The sequence below is a fragment of the Panulirus ornatus genome, chromosome 6 (genome assembly GCF_036320965.1).
Source record: "Panulirus ornatus isolate Po-2019 chromosome 6, ASM3632096v1, whole genome shotgun sequence".
Classification (NCBI taxonomy): Eukaryota; Metazoa; Arthropoda; class Malacostraca; order Decapoda; family Palinuridae; genus Panulirus; species Panulirus ornatus.
This window is the reverse complement of record NC_092229.1, coordinates 50,157,519-50,177,613: the sequence shown is the minus strand read 5'-3', so window position 1 is coordinate 50,177,613 and position 20,095 is coordinate 50,157,519. Positions and strand designations below refer to the sequence as shown.

At 49.9% G+C, this 20,095-nt stretch overlaps 1 protein-coding gene across 2 annotated transcripts in view; it reads left to right on the top strand.

Annotated features, from left to right (window-relative positions):
• Fs (Follistatin) overlaps positions 1–20,095 on the top strand; it is a 267,994-nt gene that overhangs the window by 101,940 nt on the left and 145,959 nt on the right. For both annotated transcript variants that reach the window (XM_071662923.1, XM_071662924.1), the window contains exon 3: positions 12,175–12,384. In XM_071662923.1, the coding sequence (XP_071519024.1) occupies positions 12,175–12,384 (210 nt within the window). The remainder of the gene's footprint in view (positions 1–12,174; positions 12,385–20,095) is intronic.

The following is a 20,095-nucleotide window of genomic DNA, read 5'->3' as shown; positions in this document are numbered from 1 at the left end:
TGGTCAGTGATAGTGAGTGAAGGTGCGGAGGGAGACATGTTGCATTCGCTCGCCAATGTTGGCGTTTTATTATCATTATCATTATTGTCATTATCATTATATTATTATTATTATCATTATTATTATCATTATTATTATCATTATTATTATTAGTATTAGTATTATTATTATTATCATTATCATTTTTATTATTATTATCATTATCATTTTTATTATCATTATTGTTATTATTATTATTATTATTATTATTATTATTATTATTATTATCATTATTATCATTATTATTATCATTATCATTTTGTTATTATTATTATTATTATTATTATTATTATTATTATTATTGTTATTATCATTATTATTATTATTATTATTATTATTGTTATTATTGTTATTTGTTTTGCAAGATAATTTGTTCTGTGGCCTTCTGTGATCCATCTCGCTACAGTCACTTCCATAATATCAAAGAAAGGTCTAAATTGGCAGTCATTTTTCTTGTCATTTTCTATAGTGTCGTGTGTGGGTGGTGTGCACACCACAGGCCTGGGGATGAACCTGAATTTGATGCATTTGTAGTGGGCTCCCTTGTGTCTTTAGGTCGACTCCTGCGGTGGTGTTTATAGTCTTAGATATCGCATTAGGTAGAATGGACTTATTTTCTTGAGTGCATGATAAGCGTGCGTCTCCTGAGTGTGTGTGTGTGTGTGTGTGTGTGTGTGTGTGTGTTTTGGGATTTAGGAAGCAAGTGTGTCAGCCAGACCAAGAGTGTCAGCCAGAGCAAGAGTGTCAGGTGTCAGCCTCTACGTCGAGGTGTTTATCAAGACATATTTGTGACCTGGGGTTCGTCTCTCCCTGTAGTCCCGTGACGCCTGATGTCAGCTCCCTTCTCCCTGAGCCTCCTTCCTCCCTGCCTGTGCCTCGTTCTGCCCTCCCTGTCCCTCCTTCCTCCCTGCCCGTGCCTCGTTCTGCCCTCCCTCCCTGTGCTTCCTTCCTCCCTCCCTGTGCCTCGTTCTGCCCTCCCTGTGCCTCCTTCCTCCCTCCCTGTGCCTCGTTCTGCCCTCCCTGTGCCTCGTCAGCCTGTTGATACAAGCGGCGGCCTAACATCCCTGATTGCGATCACCCCTCACCCTGATGTGTTCCTCAGGGGCTCCTCACCCTGATGTGTTCCTCAGGAGAACACCCTCACCCTCTTGAAGTGATACGACGAAGGGACGTGTCTCGAACACCACGGCTTCACCCTCCGCAGCGGAGCGCCTCTTCTCGTCTCGTGGCTCACGTCCAGTCCTGCTAAGGGCGTGGCTCACAAGGACCTTTGCAAGCATGGTTGATACTGGCCAGGATAATGGTGTGGTGAGATCGTGCCTGTGTTCTTTTCCGTCTCCTTTGTCTCTCCAGAGACCTTCCATTCTGAGTGGGGCGAAGAGTTGCTTGCTGGTCCTGGGCGGCCCACGCGTCTTCGTGATGATCACCAGATTTGTGTGTGAGGCGCTGCCTGGTCGAGGTCCTCAGAATGCGACCACATGGACCCCATCTTTGTTGGTGCTCCATCGTCCATCTCAACTCTTAGAGGTTTTTTTTTAGACGCGAAGGCGCCCATCAGTAGGTGAACACTGGAGGCTTTCAGACCTCGGGATACATGCCTACACCTCTCGTGACTTCATACACTGGTGGCAGACGGCGGTGAGGGTGGCGACAGGTTGTAATGGAGGAGTTGGTGGGGACAGCCAGTCCTGGAGGAGGTGGCAGCCACCAGGAGGAGGGAGACTGGGCGGCAGGACGACCAGATTGGTACGTGTCTGTGCATGTGTACCTGTGCTGCCCTGCCTCACCTGAGAGCCAGGTGTTCCAGAGCAGGGCGCCTGCCCTCCTGGAGTCTTCACACACACACACACACACACACACACACACACACGGCAGCGTGGGGACCTTGGTACTCGCAAAGACGCCCGATGGTAAGAGGTCCTTCCTCCTCACTGCTTGGGGTGGAGCTGGTCTTTCTTTGATCACCAGAAGTTTGTAGAATTACTAGTGGCCCGCCTCTGACGTGGGGAGGAGGGGGGGGGCCTCCTCTTCCCCCTGCCAGCCGTATCAGAGCAGACCTTACTGATGATCTGGTCCTTGTCGGCCGCAGGCGTCCACCGGTGCCTTCAAAAGGTCGGGGGAGATCCCAGCTCCGTGTGTGTGTGTATGTTGTTTGCATGTGGATCGACTCGAACGCTGTCGTGTGTGTGCGGATTGACACGAACTCTGTCCCTCTTACGTTCCCGATGAAGGTCGTCGGGTCGATCGTCTCCTGGCCAGCCATGGGTCGTACACTGTCCTTGCATCCATCTACCTATATAGTGAAGGACGGGACATACGAAGCCCATCCCAAGTACAGACGTGTCCGTGAAAGGCGTCACTGTGAGCTGGGAGGGCTGAGACATGGTTCGGGTGTGGCCTGTGAGGATGTATCTCCGATCTTTTTCTACTTCTGTTGGTCAGATGATGAACAGTGAGCGCAGGCAGTGCTTCCCCCATCATTACGCTACGAGCCGCACCCTTCTTGATCACCGCAGCAGTGACGTTTGTATCACTGAACACCGAGGTGAGCCTCCCAGAGGACGGCGTCTGTCATGAGGTAGTAGGAATGAAGGAACCTTGTGAGATCGTAGTGTCGTGTGGTGGGACGGTGAGGTCGTCTACTGCCCCTGCTGGTGGCGGCGCCCCATAGGAAGCCACTGCAACTCCACCCCCACGAGAACCTTGACTTGCAGTGCTGAGGTGGTATTGCCTGACATTTGGCATAGTGCACGGGAAGAGGGTTCACCTTGTCAACGCCTTAGAGTAGACGTATCGTTTAAATAAACTTAGTGTACACAGAGAGGGGAGTCTGTTTGAGACACACTGTGAGGGAGGTCAAGGATGGCAGAAGGCATACAAGAAGAGGCTAGCAAAACTAGGGGACTCATAGTGTTCAAGAATGCATGCAAAGGGGCGAATGTACGCAGACTGTTTATTGCCATAAGATGGCCAAGTGTAGGGAATGCAAGGGGAGTGGGTTCGCAAACTTCATAGTGGCTTGAGATGGCTAGGTATACAGAGGGCGTGGTTTGCCACAGGAAAAAGGTATCCAAGAATAACTCACTGGTTGACCTACATACTCAGCATCCTCTAAATGGAGAGGAATGTGATCACTTCGGGGACGTTTTGAGACGTGGTGGAACAGTCTCACGGGAGAGGCTGATTTAATATAATTTTTTTTTTCTATAGCAAGACGAAGCGCTTCTGTAATAGTGTAGATGAAGGGCACGTAGGTGGGTGTAGGTGGGAGCAGTTACAGTGGGTGCAGTGCGTCGACATAGGAGGGTAACAAGTGGGAGACCCGGCTGAACCCAGGGACCCAAAGGGGTCCTCGTCCTGTCGGGCAAAGGGAGAAGAACTGCGTTAATGGCACTGGGCATCATTGTGCCTTTGGATCATGACAGTGATATACAGATGCTGACGCTGATAGCGATACAAAGGAAAGTCAAAGTGCATTACATCAGTGGGGTGCAGGACCCGGCCTCCCTCCAGAGGGTTGCTTGAACCATGTGTTGTGTGGGGGTCATTACGGTGTCGCGATGGGCTGTGAGTCTTACTCGGTCATATAGAGGTGTTCCGTAGGGCCTGGTGGCTCCTTACCTGACAATTTGACCCTGTCTTATTCACACGCCTCATGCTAGCGTCTGACTGTTTGGTCGGTGTGTGGCGTGTGTGTGTGTGTCTGCGTGTGTGTGTGTGTGTGTGTGCGTGTGTGTGTGGCGAGTGTGTTTGTGTGGCGAGTGTGTATGTGTGTATGTGTGTGTGCGTGTGTGTGTGGCGAGTGTGTGTGTGTGGCGAGTGTGTGTGTGTGTGTGTGTGTGTGTGCGTGTGTGTGTGGCGAGTGTGTGTGTGTGGCGATTGTGTGTGTGTGTGTGTGTGTGTGTGTTTGTGTGTGTGTGTGTGTGTGTGTGTGTGTGTGTGTGTGTGGTGTGTGAGGGGGCAGTGACCTCATCCCATCACCAGGGTACGGGATTCAACCCTGGGACATTGTCTGTGCCACCTGTACGAGGTGTTTGAGATGCCTGCAGCTGATAACGCGAGGAGCTGCTATTGTACCACCCCTGGAGTCAGGGGGAGGTGGGGGTTGGTTTTGGAAGCACCTGCTGTATTTACTGGGGCAGAATCGGTGTAGGGATGTCACGACCTGCCTGCCCAACCCCACTGAGGACCTTCACATCTAACCTCCCCCTCCTCCTCAACCTGCACACCTCGTTATCCTCCCTTGCAGATGTGTTGGTCGGGTGTCTCAATCGCGTCCAATGGCTTTAGATAGTGATCTCATATCCTTTAAACAGACCTCATTTCTTCCTTTATGTTCATTGCTGACGTTCACATATTTAGCTGTGGCTTCTCCTCCTCGTAAGGTGTGGCTGGAGGTCGGCAGAGGAACAGCACCTGAGGAGCCGCTTCAGGTGTCTTAGCTTCTTGAAGTGGACAGTTGGACTCTCACCAGCCTGAGGTGGGCAAGGTACGGGAGGCGGTGGTCCGCGCGAGCTAAGGAACTGAGGTTTTACGGGTCCAGTCCCTGTGATGTGGCACGTAGGGTCGTAGGTCTTGTGTGGTGAGGGGCGTGGCCCCATTAGGTCTGGCTTGATGAGGGGCGTGGTCACTTGGTCTGGTCTAGTGAGGAGTGTAGTCATTAGATCTGGCTTGATAAAGGGGCGTGGTCATTAAGTCTGGTATGATGAGAGTTGTGGTCATTAGGTGTGGCTTGATGTAGGGCGTGGTCATTAGGTCTGGTTTGATGAAGACCGTGGTCATTAGGTCTAGCCTGGTGAGGGGCGTGGTCATTAGGTCTACCCTGGTAAAGGGGCGTGGTTATTATCTCTGGCTTGATGAAGGGACGTGTCATTAGGTCTAGCCTTCTAAAGGGCTTGGTCATTAGATCTAGCTTGGTGAAGGGCGTGACCATCAGGTCTAGCCTGATGAACGAAGGGCCGCTATCAGCCACCTCATACTGTGGTGTCCGGCTTTATGTCAAGACACACACACACACACACACACACACACACACACAGAGGAGGGACCGATCGCTCAAGAACCTGAACACCGCCTCGTCCTGCACGGCCACCCGCGCCAGTCCTCACCACGAATACCTAACTAAGCGCAGGGGACCTGGAGGCTTGGCTGTGCGTTGCGATCACTGAGGAGCCACGACGCTACACGGAGTGTGTTGATCCGACCAACTGTTGGGGCCAGGGGGATCCAACACCAGGTCCTGTGCTGCGGACAGGAAAAGGGGCGGAGGGGGGACCTCTCTCTCTCTCTCTCTCTCTCTCTCTCTCTCTCTCTCTCTCTCTCTCTCTCTCTCTCTCTCTCTCTCTCTCTCAACGGGTGTTAGATCATGCGTGGTCGTATTTCTTTATGGATCTCGTTCGAAGGGCCTGGTGATTGAATAGATTTCTTTCTTTCTTTCTTTCTCTCTTTCTTTTTCTTCCTAACATTAACTACGGATGACTGTGGTGAATAAGGAAATGGTTTTGGGATGGTATGAGGTGACTGTCTAACGCAAGTGAGCATGAGCAGCCTTAGCTGACCTCCGTTCACCTAAAATGACCTAGAGGGATATAGGATGATATATTTATCCTGTAGGATGACCTTAGGTCAGCTGGGGAATGAAGGGTAGGCTAGATGTGGTGACCTGACCCAGTCACTGTGGCCAACGTAGCACCTGCCTTCCCCTACCACTGTGGCTAACGCCACACCTGTTCTCCTTCACCAACTGTGGCCCACGCCACACCTGCTCCACCTACCACTGTGGCCCGGGCTACACCTGGCCAGTGTCTCACGGTCCATATGAGGGCCAAGTGTCCCACACGGTCCAGGTGAGGACCAGTTACCCCCAGGGGACACCACACTGTGTGTGTATATATGTATATCATTTTTCTGTAGTGGAACATTGCAAGCATTTCCGACGTGGTGTTGTGAGGTGTGTGTGTTGTGTGTGTGTGTGTGTGTGTGTGTGTGTGTGTGTGTGTGTGTGTGTGTGAAGTGGGGGGACGGACGACTCCCTTCTCTCCCCCATCCCCCTCTCCCCCATCAAAATCCCAGCCTTGGGAGTGTGGACGAAGCGATCCCTCACGTCGGCCCGGGGTTGGCCGTGATGAGGGACCTGCCTCATAAATGGCGGGATTATGAACCATAGACATATCCTGTGCCGGTGACGCTATCGTGATGGAAGCTGTAGTGCGGTCATGGGTGTTCGACCACACACACACACACACACACACACGCACACACACACACACACACACACACACACACACACACACACACACACACACACCTCATTCCCTCACGCCTCATGTAGGTGAGGAAGGGGTGATGGGTGTCAACGTTCAGGTAATGGGTGGTGCCAGACCATAGCAAAAATTCATATATACATATATATATATATATATATATATATATATATATATATATATATATATATATATATATATATATATATATATATTTATATATATATATATATATATATATATATATATAAATTTTTTGTTTTTGATTTGAATGTAAAAAATTCTTTTGTTAATACAGAACGCATTAAATTATTCTTGATTATGATTATGAAATAATCTATTATTATGATCATAAAAAAAAGTTGTCTAAAAAGAACACATCCAGAATGTTTTTGTTTTTATTTTGAAAATATCGTTTAACAAAGCACATTGAAATATAAGTTTTTGTAAGCAAACTTAAAAAAGAAAAAATGTAAGAAAACACATTGAAATATATATTTTTTTTGTTCCAGTTTACGGAAAAATTCTGAACACAACACATCCAAATTAAGAAAAAAAATTTAAATTCTGGAAAAAATATATATATATATATATATTCCCGAAGCTATTTTTCCTCTGGGTCTTCAGTCACAGACAAAAGTTCCCCATTGAGGCCGGGTCCCACGTAAAATATATATAGGTTAATAAAAGGGAGAGAAAAAATTATATATATATATATATATATATATATATATATATATATATATATATATATATATATATATATATATATATATATATATATTTATATTCTAAGAGACGTCGTGAAATATTAGCGAATTCTAGAGGAAGTGAAGGACGTGCAATGGAGGATGTGTCGAGTCTTATGTGATTATTACAGGAAAATAGATAGTTATAAAGGTAGAGGAGAATGTAGTATGAATTATAGGAGAATGTAAGATAATACGCTCTTGTGTTAAGCAAGTACGAGAGAAAATGGTAAAGAAAACGGACCAAAAAATTATAGTGGTAAATATAACGGCCAAAAAAGGTAAGGAAAAAGGGATGATGGTGATAGAAAACGGCATGAAAAGGTAAAGGGAAAAATGGGATGATGATAAAAAAAAAACCGAGGAATGAGGTGAAGGAAAATAATGAGATGATGGCAATGAAAAACGAGCGATTAGGTAAAAGGAAAATAATGAGATGATGTCAATAAGAAAAACGATCAAAATCGTAAAGGCAAAAATAGGGATGATAATGATCATAAAAAGAAATAAACGATCAAAAAAAGAAAAAAGGATAAATGAAAAAAAATTATTAAAGCTGATGGTAATGATATTTATTAATGATAATCATTGATTGCGAAGGACCCCACGGCCATAAATCAGGGGAGCGGAGGCAATTAATGAAATACTGCTGACACCAGTCCGTCCAGAGATAGCTGACCCATGAATAGGAATATAGAAGCGTGAAATTTATAGCTGTGGCTCGGGAGGGGTTAGGGGGGGGGGAGACACCAGGAAGAGCCCCCAGCTATACCGAAGGGATGGGAGGGAGTGGGTGGGTGGGGGTGTGGTGGTGGGGAAGGTGACCTTAAGTCCAAGGTCCAGCCCCGAGGTCACATTAAGGTCACGGGCGATGAAAGTTCAGGGAACAGGAAGAGAAGGAGAACTGATTGAATTAGTTACCCCCACCAGCCGTATTATAAGGGCCGGCTCGTGTATGTACTAGGCTCTGGGGTATGTGCCAGGCTCTGGGGTATGTACCAAGCTCTGGGGTATTATGTACCAGGCTCTGGGGTATGTACCAGGCTCTGGGGTATGTACCAGGCTCTGGGGTATGTACCAGGCTCTGGGGTATGTAGTTCCCCCCCTCTCTCTCTAGTAAGGCTGACATTGTCCAGAGGAATTTTTTTTCGTAAAGAGTAAAAGATGGTCAAGACCCCCAGACACCACCACGACCCTCCACCACGACCTCCCCCTTGCGTCAGTAGTACTACCCCTCCACCAGGACCTCCCCCTTGCGTCAGCTAGGCTTACGTGCCCTTGCGATTAATATCTCTATTTACCCACCCTGCGGGAGGTCCTACTCGCCACATTCGTCCGCCTCCCCCCCAGTAAGGGCCTTTGCCTCCCCCTCCTCCTCCTCCTTCTCCCCCACTTTACAGCCTATTTGTCTTGTGGTCCCTAGACTACCCCTTCCCGACCCCCCCACTCCCTAAGGGCCTGGCCTCACACCATATACTCCTCATGGAGTCTTCCGCCTCCACCCCTACTGGAGCCCTACCTCGCACCACTCATTCCTCATGATGGCCTCTGGACTTATATATATATATATATATATATATATATATATATATATATATATATATATTTGTATTAATGAATTCATTTATTTATCATTTCCTTAGGACCAATTCCAGTTGTGGGGATATACAGACTCCTTCGGAGTAAGAGGATCTTGGACGAAACTGTTCTCCCAGTACAGCCTTGCCAAAGGCCTTCCTCGTCTGTCCTGGCGTTATCCCATTGAAGAAGGGAACCGAACTATGATATACAGTGGTTACGCTGTGTTAGCCAGAGATTCCATGAGGCTTGGGGTTGTCATCCCATGAACACGACGGGATATTTAACCCGTTGAGGTCGAAGGGTACATGTGACCCCTTGAGGACGACGGGATGATCCATGGATATGACAGCTTAGGTTAGGTCACAGGCCAAGGCAGTCAAGCCCTAGGGGTCTGACCGTCAAACTCAAAGCTTGTACTGTTTCGTTCAAGTGTTCAGTGGTCGATCGACCAATTGTATCAAGACGTAACGTCGTGCTCAAGATTCGACGCCTTCGTGGTCAAGATGGATCGAACACCATCGTCTTGAAGGGTTTAAGACATTTACTTTTCATTTCGTGTACACAAGAACATGTTTGAGCACCCCGTTCAAATGATACCCTCATCCAACACACACCGACTCAGTGATCAAAGGTACTTACCTGTTCGTCCTTAGCCCTCTGTTCTACCTCGCTTCCGACGAACTTTGGACACAGCGAAGGGAAACTTTAAAGCCTAGTATCTGCTTAGCAGGAAGCTGCATCACCCATGTCACGCCACGGCTGCGCTACTTCCAGTAGCAGGGGTTTTTAAGTGTCATCCTGAGATACACACTCGGCCTCCATCACGTCCTTCCTTTACAAGCGAAGCCCCGTCGACCTGATCACCAACGTGAGGGGAAATCTGTGATCCTCATCATCTCCCTGACATGGAGCGCGGACGACCGAGAAGAGAAGAGGTAGGGGGAGGAGAAACATATGAATAGAAAACGACGGAACAGGAGATAATTGTGGCCAAGTAATAGCCGAAGAGAGATTACCAGCTGGAGGAGAGAACAGCAGTAAAGTCTCGACCACAGCGTCGTCACCCAGAGCCACCTGAACCTCGTCGCGGAGGAACACAAGACGCCGCCGCTCCTGCAGCTGTGTAACGCGTCACACAGGAGAGGCTCGTCCCTCAGGCCTAGAGGACCACGAGAGGCATATACCCTGTAGGGCGAGGGATGAAGGGGAAGCACCGGGGCTCCAACATCACCCAAGGTTCCTGCAACATCTAGGATGCTAGACCGTATGGTGGTGCTAACGAGACTCCCTGCGAAATCTATGGGCTTTGAGAGGGTGTCCCAAGTCCTCTTTGATAAGGCTTGGGTCACTGCTTTCCTCAATGGACGAAGTGGGTTTTGACAAAGGCCACTGAATATGGTGAGTTGCACTGGTTGTCTGAGGTGAAAGAAAAAAGAAAATCCTCAAATGGTTTATTAACAGCAGTATCCGGCCTTCCAGGAGGAGGCAATTAAGGGGTCGTTAATATGCACCTGGACACACCATAGGGTGGGTTCCTGGGCCCACCAACACTACTCTCCCGTGTGTGCTTATGAATGTTGTTGCGAAGCCGCCCTACACACCCCCCCACCTCACATTGGCTATGCAGACGACGTACTTGGTCATTGGAGACGGAGATCTGCGGCAGAGTCGCAGCGGCCATCTTTGTATCCTTGAGGGACAGCTGCTGGAAGGAGGAAGGTTCTGTCATTCTCACAAACGAGGCCATGAATGAGGGGACAGAGACCAAGTGGGGCATTTCAGGTCAGTCGGATGAATGAGTCAGCAGCTACTTGGGCCTGGACGTCCAGACAGATGGTAGCGACACCGCGCGCGCATTTGACGAAGTGATGAGAGGACGCCAGTGATGCACACACACACACACACACACACACGCGGGGGGGGGGGGGGGGTTATAAGGCACTGGAAGCCACGTCCTGGAAAGAGGAGGGTGGGGGGCGGACGGACGGACAGACGGGCACTTCCACCAAGGTGTGCTACGTAACGCAAGACCCAAGGTCGACGGCGGACTGCCTCCGGCGGCGCTCAATCCCATCTGGTGGGGTGGGGGGGGGGGGGGGGGGGGGGAGTAAGGGAAACGCAGGTGAGGAAACTTGATTCACATCAGTTGCATCCAGTGCGCTCCAGAGGGCACCCACGGTAGAACGGATGTGGGGATGGACGCAAGGTGGCGAGGTCTTCATCCCCTCACCAGCAGGTGGAGGGAGAGATATGCGATTCTGGGCGGTGAAAATGGACAAATTTTGTGTATCGCGATTCAGCGGAAAGAGCAACCCCCATTCACCTATCGCAAGCTGTCAGCTGATGTCCGGCAAATGGGTGAGCAGTGTTGGGGGAAACAGTAGGGGAGAGCTAGTGTCAACCACGACGCCCAAGAGGGAGAAGCTGCGCCTTAATAGACCATAAAGAAGGCGAGAACAGTGCGGGAGAACCTGGCAGGAAAACCTCAAGGTAAGGAAAAGAAGTCATCACCAGATGTCTCCTGTAGGAAGGTGAGGGGTTCCCAGAGACGACGATACACACATACGCCGGCGCGCGTCGAGGAGGAGCGGCGAATCATCGAAGTGACAGCACGATCTGCTGCAGGGAGGCGTCCTACAGGGGGGGTGGGGGGGAGCGAGTTCTAACGTCTTGCGGGAGATGGAAGTATGACTCACGGTCGGCCAGTCACGTAACACTAGTCATATGTCTATGGAGAGAGAGAGAGAGAGAGAGAGAGAGAGAGAGAGAGAGAGAGAGATTTAGACGCCTGGAAGCTCAAAGTAGCGGAGGGTGAGTGAGGCGCTGAGAACCAGCTCGGAGCTCCTCCCCTTTCGTGAGAGGCAAGAGGTGAGTGGGTCATTCAGGAGTTGGGTATTTTGTCCAGGTTGATGATGATTGGCCGAAATGGGTGTTCGTCGAGGGGTTTTAACTGACTGCCTTGCCATGACGAGGGGAAGACGTGTGAGACGACCTCACCATGACGACCACACAACCCTGGACGACTCATCCTAAGTCCCCGAACGCGAATGGAGAACGAAGATGACGCACGGTGAAATGCTTTCTCAAGGTCTTTCAGTACAGAGGACTTATATCAAACCAATGAGACTGAAAAAAACTTTTTTTTTTCTAACCTCATGACTGTGGCTGTTTCTCTGTACCCATTTCCATGATTTCTGTAATCTCAAGTGACATGAGTTTTCCTCTGCTTCTCTGCCATTCTATGTTGATTTCGTGCGTGAAGAAAGAGCCCTTTGTTATCAACTTTTGTAATGTTATGACTTAGTTAAGGAATAGCGATCAAATGTACGTGTAAGGGATAAAAAATGTGCGGATGTAATCTGCAAAAAAAAAGGAGTGCGTGTAACTTGGAGGCATACAAGAGAAAGCGGCAGGAGATTAAGAGGGAGGTGAAAAAGTACTTCTCTCCTGAATGAAGTGTGTGTGTGTGTGTGTGTGTATTGTCATCACCACAGTTGCTTAAGAAGACCAATCATGTTTGTTTTTTTCTGATCTCCTGCCAGACGGGGAGGTTGGGGACTGCTGGAGACTGAAGCGGCGCGACGGGTCGTGTGGACGGCTCCTCAAGTCGGGGGTCAACAGGGAGGTGTGCTGCTTGGGTCGTCACCGTCGGGGTTGGAGCACCACCTCAACCTCCGTGGCTGGACTCAAGCCCTTCAACGCCTCCGCCTCGGAGGAAGCCGGCGGCCAGGCCACTTGCACCCCCTGTACAAGTAAGTACCCGACCTTGTCCCCCTTCCGTAGGGAAGGGGAGTCATAGATTACTTTCCAGCGATCAAAAACAATGTCATTTCTTAATTTTTGGCCAGATTGATTTGTTAAGCATGTACCTTGCTTCATTGCACCCAGACCGCGTCTTTCATCTGTTTTACTTTCGTATGTCTTTAAACGAATGCTATGGGGTATCAGAGGTCAAAGAATTAATACTTTCCTCATGGAGTTGACACATCTCGGATTTCTTGGTTGTAGACGTTAATCTTGATGAGTCTTGGCTCAGAGATGCTTACTGTGTATAGAGAGGTAGACTGCACTCACCCGCGCAGCGAGGTAGCCCCAGGAACTGGCAAAGTATTGCATCATTTGCTCATATCCATTCTCTAGCTGTTATGTATAATGCACCGAGACCAGAGCACTCTATCCACAGCCTAGCCCGACAGATCTTTACTTGTGGTTTATCCTGATCGCTTCATATGCCCTGATTCAGCCAGTGAACGTTACGTCATCCCCCGTATAGCACACCGTTCCAATTTACGCTACACCGTGCACACCTTACACCCTTCTTCATATTCAGGTGCTGTTCCTAAAACTTTCCGCATAGCATCTCTATTAACCCTGTCGTACGCTTTCTCCCAAATCGTAAAATGCTACATAAGAATTCTTCTCTTTATCCAAGCATTTCTTAGATTCTTCAAGGCAAACACCTGATGCACAAATACTCAAACATTCATGAAGCCATATTGTTCCTCCCAAGTCTGAGTCTTCTGTGCACGCCACAATCCCTTTTAAGCACCGTTTTCCAATCCCACTTACCAATTATTCTCTGTAATTCAAACATTTACTTTACTTCCCCTTGCACTTTGTAGGGAGTCCGGAAATCCTTAGGCACATCACCTTAAGCCGTACATACGCTGAATATCCTAACTGACCAGTAAGCGCCACTGTCATCATCTTTCTTAAAAAAATCAACTGTAATCCAATCCACTCCAGGCGCTTTGCCAAACATCGCCTCACCCAATTCTGACATGTAGGGTCTCTCTGTTTCATGCTCTCTACATCATCGTCTTAAATATATATATATATATATATATATATATATATATATATATATATATATATATATATATATATATATATATATATATATATATATATGAGAGAGAGAGGGAGGAGAGTTAAAAGAAGACAGAAAAGATTATATACTTTTTTTTATTTCTCCCAAAACGTATGTCATATAAGAGTTGTTCATATTGCGTCCTATGACTCAGTAACATCATGGTGGATGGCGTCTCAACACAGTCAGGTTGATCAAGTCTTTGGCGCTTATTAGCACCATGCCAGCGGGCGGTGTCGACCGTAGGCATCATCAGCAAAAATCGTCAGTAGCGCATGCCTCACGGGGCCTCCTTGCCCTGTGCATGGTAACGGCTTGCCTGCCTGCCTGCCCACACACACACACACACACACACACACACACACACACACACGCCTTCACTTGCAGCGTTACCATTCCCACCTAACGAGTCATCCCTAATTTGGCAACACTCACACCCCTCCCGTCCACAGGGTTATGTATGTATCCAGGCAGCCGCTGCACGTAACCAGGGAGCCACATGTATCCCTCGGGGATGCAGACGCATCCTCTAGACCACATGTATCCAGGGGTCACATGTATCAGTGAGGTCACGTAGGTTAGCTGCGCTGTATGTATCCAGATGGCTACAGGAATACATGAGGATGCATGTATCAAGAGGCCTTCATGTATCACGGGTCCATGTATACTAATGGGCCCAAGTTTATTATTGGAGTCATATGTATCTTCTGACGGCATGTATCAATATGGGAGTATGTATTCAGGGGCGACATGTACCTTTAGACCCATATGTATTCGTTTGACCCCACCTGTGTCCGTGGGTATGAATGTATCCACAGGGTCACATGTATCCATCTGGCCACAAGTATCCATGAAGTTAGTTATATTAATGTGGCCACATAAGTTCATGTGGCCTCCATGTATCCATGAGGCCACCATAAGTCCATGTGACCATGAGGCCACAGTGAGCTCATGTGCCCCCATGTATCCATGAGGCCACAGTAATTTCATGTGGCCCTCCAGAGTATCCATGAGGCCATAGTAAGTCCATGTGGCCCCCTCATGTATCCATGGGGCCACAATAAGTTCATGTGGCCCCTCATGTATTCATGAGGCCACAGTAAGTCCACGTGGCGCCCTCATGTATTCATGAGGCCGCAGAAGTCCATGTGTCCCCCCCAATGTATCCATGAGGCCACAGTAAGGTCATGTGGCTCCTTCCCAATGTATCCATGAGGCCACAGTAAGGTCATGTGTCCCCCCCAATGTATCCATAAAGCCACAGTAAGGTCATGTGGCCCCCTCCCAATGTATCCATGAGGCCATTGTAAGTCCATGTGGCCCCCCTCGTGTATCCTTGAGGCCACAGTAAGGCCATGTGGCGGCCACGTCTCCCGGTGCATGTATTAGCGGGGTGGGTGGAGGAGAGCGAGGCTGGCCGACTGATTAATGGCGGCGGGGATTTAAAAGCCCGCAGGTTGGCCCCGAGCAGGGCATATTGAGCCCCCCCATGCTTATGCGCCAAGCGAAGGCGAGGCACAGAACACCTACTTAAGTACTTACAAAATTTCTTTCATGTCGAAAGGTAAAGGCTAGCGCGTAGCGCTCGCCTCAGGAAAATATACGGAAGTAGGAAGAATGAGGAGTTGTGAATATAGGTGTTGAGTGTGAGATGACGAGAGATTGTGACTTTTTTCTGGCGTGAATAACAGCAGCCCAACGTGTGGGTGAAAGAGAAAAAGACAGCTACCACCTAGGTCTTAGGAGTGACAGTTGACAGCCACTGAAGTGCCGGCTCACTCCATTGCGAACCATTCCGACACCCGGGTAGATCTAGATAGCTGAATCTACCGCAGACATACTCGTATAAAGATAAGAATCAGTGTGTCTGGTAGTATGCGTCACACTTTACCGGGTTCTCTCACCGGTGACGTATTTCCCTCGCGCAAAATCTCGGGCGGGTTTTTAACCTTAGATGTGAGGGGCGAAGCGGGCGAATATACCCCCATCTTTGCGGCCGGGTGACTGACGCGCCGCGCAGCCATTACGCTCGGTAAGTGGTAAACTGGTTTCCCGCCCAAAGATAAGTCAGTCCCCCCCTACAATTTTCAGGAACGTACCCTCACTTAGCAAGAACGGGCCTGGCCATCGCTTTTTGGATTGTCTGTGGCATTTCTTTACGTGTCTGTGGAGTACGAAACCATTACTTCGTTTCGCACAGACTCGCTCTGCCCTGCATCGCTGAGAGACTTCATGCTCCTGAGTAATGATTGTACACATTGTTCTCCTGATAGAGGGCGGGCCTGGTTGCTCCCGGAGAAACGCGCCTCGTACATTATAACAGCCGCGGTGCTGTGCTTGTTAACCCGCAGTTTAGACCTTTGGAAATTGTGAATTTGGAAATCATATCGCTTTCCTGGTGGATACTTCAAGTTAGGAGACGGAGGGTTGTGTCCGACGAGGTTAATCGCTATTTGCCTCCCCATGAAAAGTTACCCCTTAGAATAAATGGCCCATTTATTCTTTAACTCATTATTTTTCTTTTTACATTTGCGCTCATGGTCATCACCACCCCACTCGCTACTCCGTTTCCCGCCGCCCCCCCCCCCTTCTTTTTTTCCCCCGCCAGTGATCTATTGGTATTTAGATTAAGTACCAGTTAATGCTCAGTTAGAGTCAGTGTTAATAACTGGTGAGAGGAGGCGGGGTGGCTCCGCGCCCCTCCTGCTCCTCAACATGCAGCCAGCCTCCACTGCACCCGCCCCATTACCTTGCATAAGACAGTATATATATATATATATATATATATATATATATATATATATATATATATATATATATATATATATATATATATCAAAATCGGGCTAGCGCTTGCACGCCTAGTCGAATTTTGATCGGATACCCGACGCGTCATCGTTTAATCTCTTGAATATTTTGGCAGTTGGCTGTCGAACCAGGCTGAATTATGGCGCTTCCTTGAATCAGGTTTTCTTGTCTACATCTGTCCCGGACACTTGAGAAGACGACAAGAAATTTTATTGTGTTTGTCGGGGACGAAAAAACAAAAAACAAACACAAACAATGCTAGGATGAGGGATGTCTTTTTTTTTTTCCCCCAGGAGGGCAGCGAACTGACTGCCTCTCCAAGCGCTTAGACTCGGCGCGGTGTCCGGCCCCCAGGGGGCGCTCGTCAGCCTTGCCTGAGGCCCAGGCGAGGGTCTTGAGATTGCTTGTGGACATTTGCTTGTCGTCGGAGAGTTCTTGCTGACGCCATGATGCAACCCGGGGGGGGGGATGATGATGGCCAGCAGCAGCAGCAGCACACCCCCACTTGTCACCCATTGGCCTGTTCACATACTACTGACGTAGCCCCGCCAGGGGTGTGGCCATCTGGTGGTATTGGCCAGGGTGTGGCCAGCTATCCTTGATGGTGTGGCCTTACCCCTCTTGGTGGAGCGGCTGGGAGTGTGGCCAACAGGCCTTAAATAGCGTGGCCACGGTGTGGCTTTGGCTTCCTATTTTTTTTTTTTTCTAGTTTTTCTCAGTGACCAACATATGGCACAGGCAAAACATGGCCCCTATATAAGGCCGTTTCTGGTACTTGTGGCCCCCGACTCCTGGAGAAAGGAAGGTTATATGAAGAGGGAAGGACAACAAGGAAGGAAGAGTCATTCCACACCCTAGCCGTTCGGAGGGGAAAGAAGAAGCGAGGCTTCATAACGGCCAGTCCTAGAGTGGTCGGTCGCCACACAGAAACTATGGGAAGCTTTGGCCAAAACGCGCATCACGGGTCCAGATATCTTGGAGGGGAGGGGGAGGGGGGACGCATGCAGGCAACTCCCGATATCAGAAAAGCCGATGTAAGAGAGAGAGAGAGAGAGAGAGAGAGAGAGAGAGAGAGAGAGAGAGAGAGAGAGAGAGAGAGAGAGAGAGACTACCTCTAGATATGAGTGAGCTATACTTAGGCAATCTGTTTCCTCCGATCTGTTGCCGTCTCAGATCTGTTGTCCCATTGCGTTTATCTCAGATCTGTTGCTTCATCGTTGTTGTCTCAGATCTGTTGTCCAGTTGCTGTTATCTCAGATCTGTTGCCCCGTATCTGATGTATCAGGTCTGTTGCCCCATACCTGTTGCATCCGCTCTGTTGCTACGTGCCTGTTGCCATAGATAGATCTGTTGTCACAGATCTGCTACCCCAAATTCTTTTGCAACGTATCTGTTATCCCAGATCTGTTGCCTGATATTTGTTCACTTACCTGTTGTCTCACGTCTGTTGCCCTATACCTGTTATTGATATTAGATATATTTCCCTCTACCTGTTGGGCTTCACCTGTTGCCCCGTACCTGTTGGGCTTCACCCGTTGCCCCGTACCTGTTGGGCTTCACCCGTTGCCCCGTACCTGTTGAGCTTCACCCGTTGCCTCGTACCTGTTGGGCTTCAACCGTTGCCCCGTACCTGTTGGGCTTCAACCGTTGCCCCGTACCTGTTGAGCTTCACCCGTTGCCCCGTACCTGTTGGATTATGCCTTTTGCCCCTGCCCCTGTTGGCGTGCACCGTTTGCCATGCACTTGCGATCTCAGATCTGTTGCCACATACCTGTTGGGTTGTATCCATTGCTCTTTCACCTGTTGGACTGTACCCGATGCCCCTTCACCTATTAGGAGACACCGTTGCCTTTTTTTACCTGTTGGGGCGCACCCATTACCCCATACTTACTGTCTCATATCTATTGCCTTGTACTTGTTGGGGGTTGAACCCGTTTGCCCCTTCGCCTGTTGGACCATACCCGTTGCCCCTTCACACGTTTGGGGGCGTACCCGTTGCCCCGCACCTGTTGGGGGCGGCGGGGGGGTAGGGGGTCAGACAAAAGCCACTGGAGCCTGACTGACACAAGCAGGTTTACCTTGGTAGTGGAGGCTGCTGCTGGGGGCCTGGGGTCTGGGGTCTGCTGCTGCCCCCGTCGTCCACTCCCGTTACAATGTGAAGGCCTGACGGACTGAGTGAGAGAGAGAGAGAGAGAGAGAGAGAGAGAGAGAGAGAGAGAGAGAGAGAGAGAGAGAGAGAGAGAGAGGGTATGTCTTCCTGTTCTGGTATAATAAAGAAAAAAAAAGAGACAGAAATATAATTTGCTTTCGTTCTGTGTCGTCGACGTTTCCATGAGTGAAGGTTTTGTGACAAGGGAGGGAGGGGATGTGGCGGCCTGCACCACCCACCCCCCCTCCCCCTCCCCCTTCCCTTCCTTGGCTCAGGGGGAAGAGGGGAGGGGAGGCGTGATGCTTTCCCCTCCCCTCCTCCCTCGCCCCTCCTCCAAAGCCTACAGCTAGGCTTGGAGGGGTGATGATGCTCACCCCCCCCCCCCTCGCCCTTTCCTCCCCAGCTGTGGCTAAAGGGGAGAAAGGGGGAATGATGCCCCAGCTCGTTGCTTAAGGGGAGGATCGTACCCCTCAGCTGGTGCTTAAGGGGAGGGTCGTATCCCCTCAGCTGGTGGCTCAGAGTAGGGTCGTACCTCTCAACTGGTGGCTTTGGGTAGGGTGGTGCCCCTCAGCTGGTGGTTTAGGGTAGGGTCTTATCCCCTCAGCTGGTGGCTTTGGGTAGGGGGGTGGCCCTCAGCTGGTGGCCCCCTCAGCTGGTAGCTCAGGGTAGGGTGGTGCCCCTCAGCTGGTGGCTCAGGGTAGGGTGGTACCATTCAGCTGGTGGCTCAGGGGAGGGTCGTACCCCTCAGCTGGTGGGGATGTTGCCTCAGACCTGCACACCCACACCGTCCCCCCCTCTCCCCAGCCGCCACACCCCCCCCCCCCCCCCGCCCCCTCCCTTCCCCATCCCAGCCAGCTGGGAGCAGCAGGTTGAACAGCCTCTCCCGTGGCTTGGCAGGTTCCTGTAGTACCCTGTTTGCATACGACCTTAGCACGAGCCACCTGCAACCACATGCAGCATCTCATTCCTACAACCACCTGCACCACCACACATCTGCACCACCTGCACCACCACACATCTGCACCACCTGCACCACCACACATCTGCACCACCTGCACCACCACACATCTGCACCACCTGCACCACCACACATCTGCACCACCTGCCCCACCACACATCTACACCATCTGCACCACCACACATCTGCACCACCTGCACCACCACACATCTGCACCACCTGCACCACCACACATCTGCACCACCTGCACCACCACACATCTGCACCGCCTGCAGCACCATACACCTGCACCACCTGCACCACCACACATCTGCACCACCTGCACCACCACACATTTGCACCACCTGCAGCACCATACACCTGCACCACCTGAACCATCACACATCTGCACCACCTGCAACGCCACACACCTGCAGAACCACACACCTGCACCACCTGCAGCATAGTGTTGTAGTGTTGCTGGTATAACTCCCCACAGTGTTGTGGTTGTGTTGCTGGCGTATAACTCCCCACAGTGTTGTGGTTGTGTTGCTGGCGTATAACTCCCCACAGTGTTGTGGTAGTGTTGCTTGTATAAACCCCACAGTGTTGTGGTAGTGTTGCTGGTATGACCCCCACAGTGTTGTGGTTGTGTTGCTGGCGTATAACTCCCCACAGTGTTGTGGTAGTGTTGCTTGT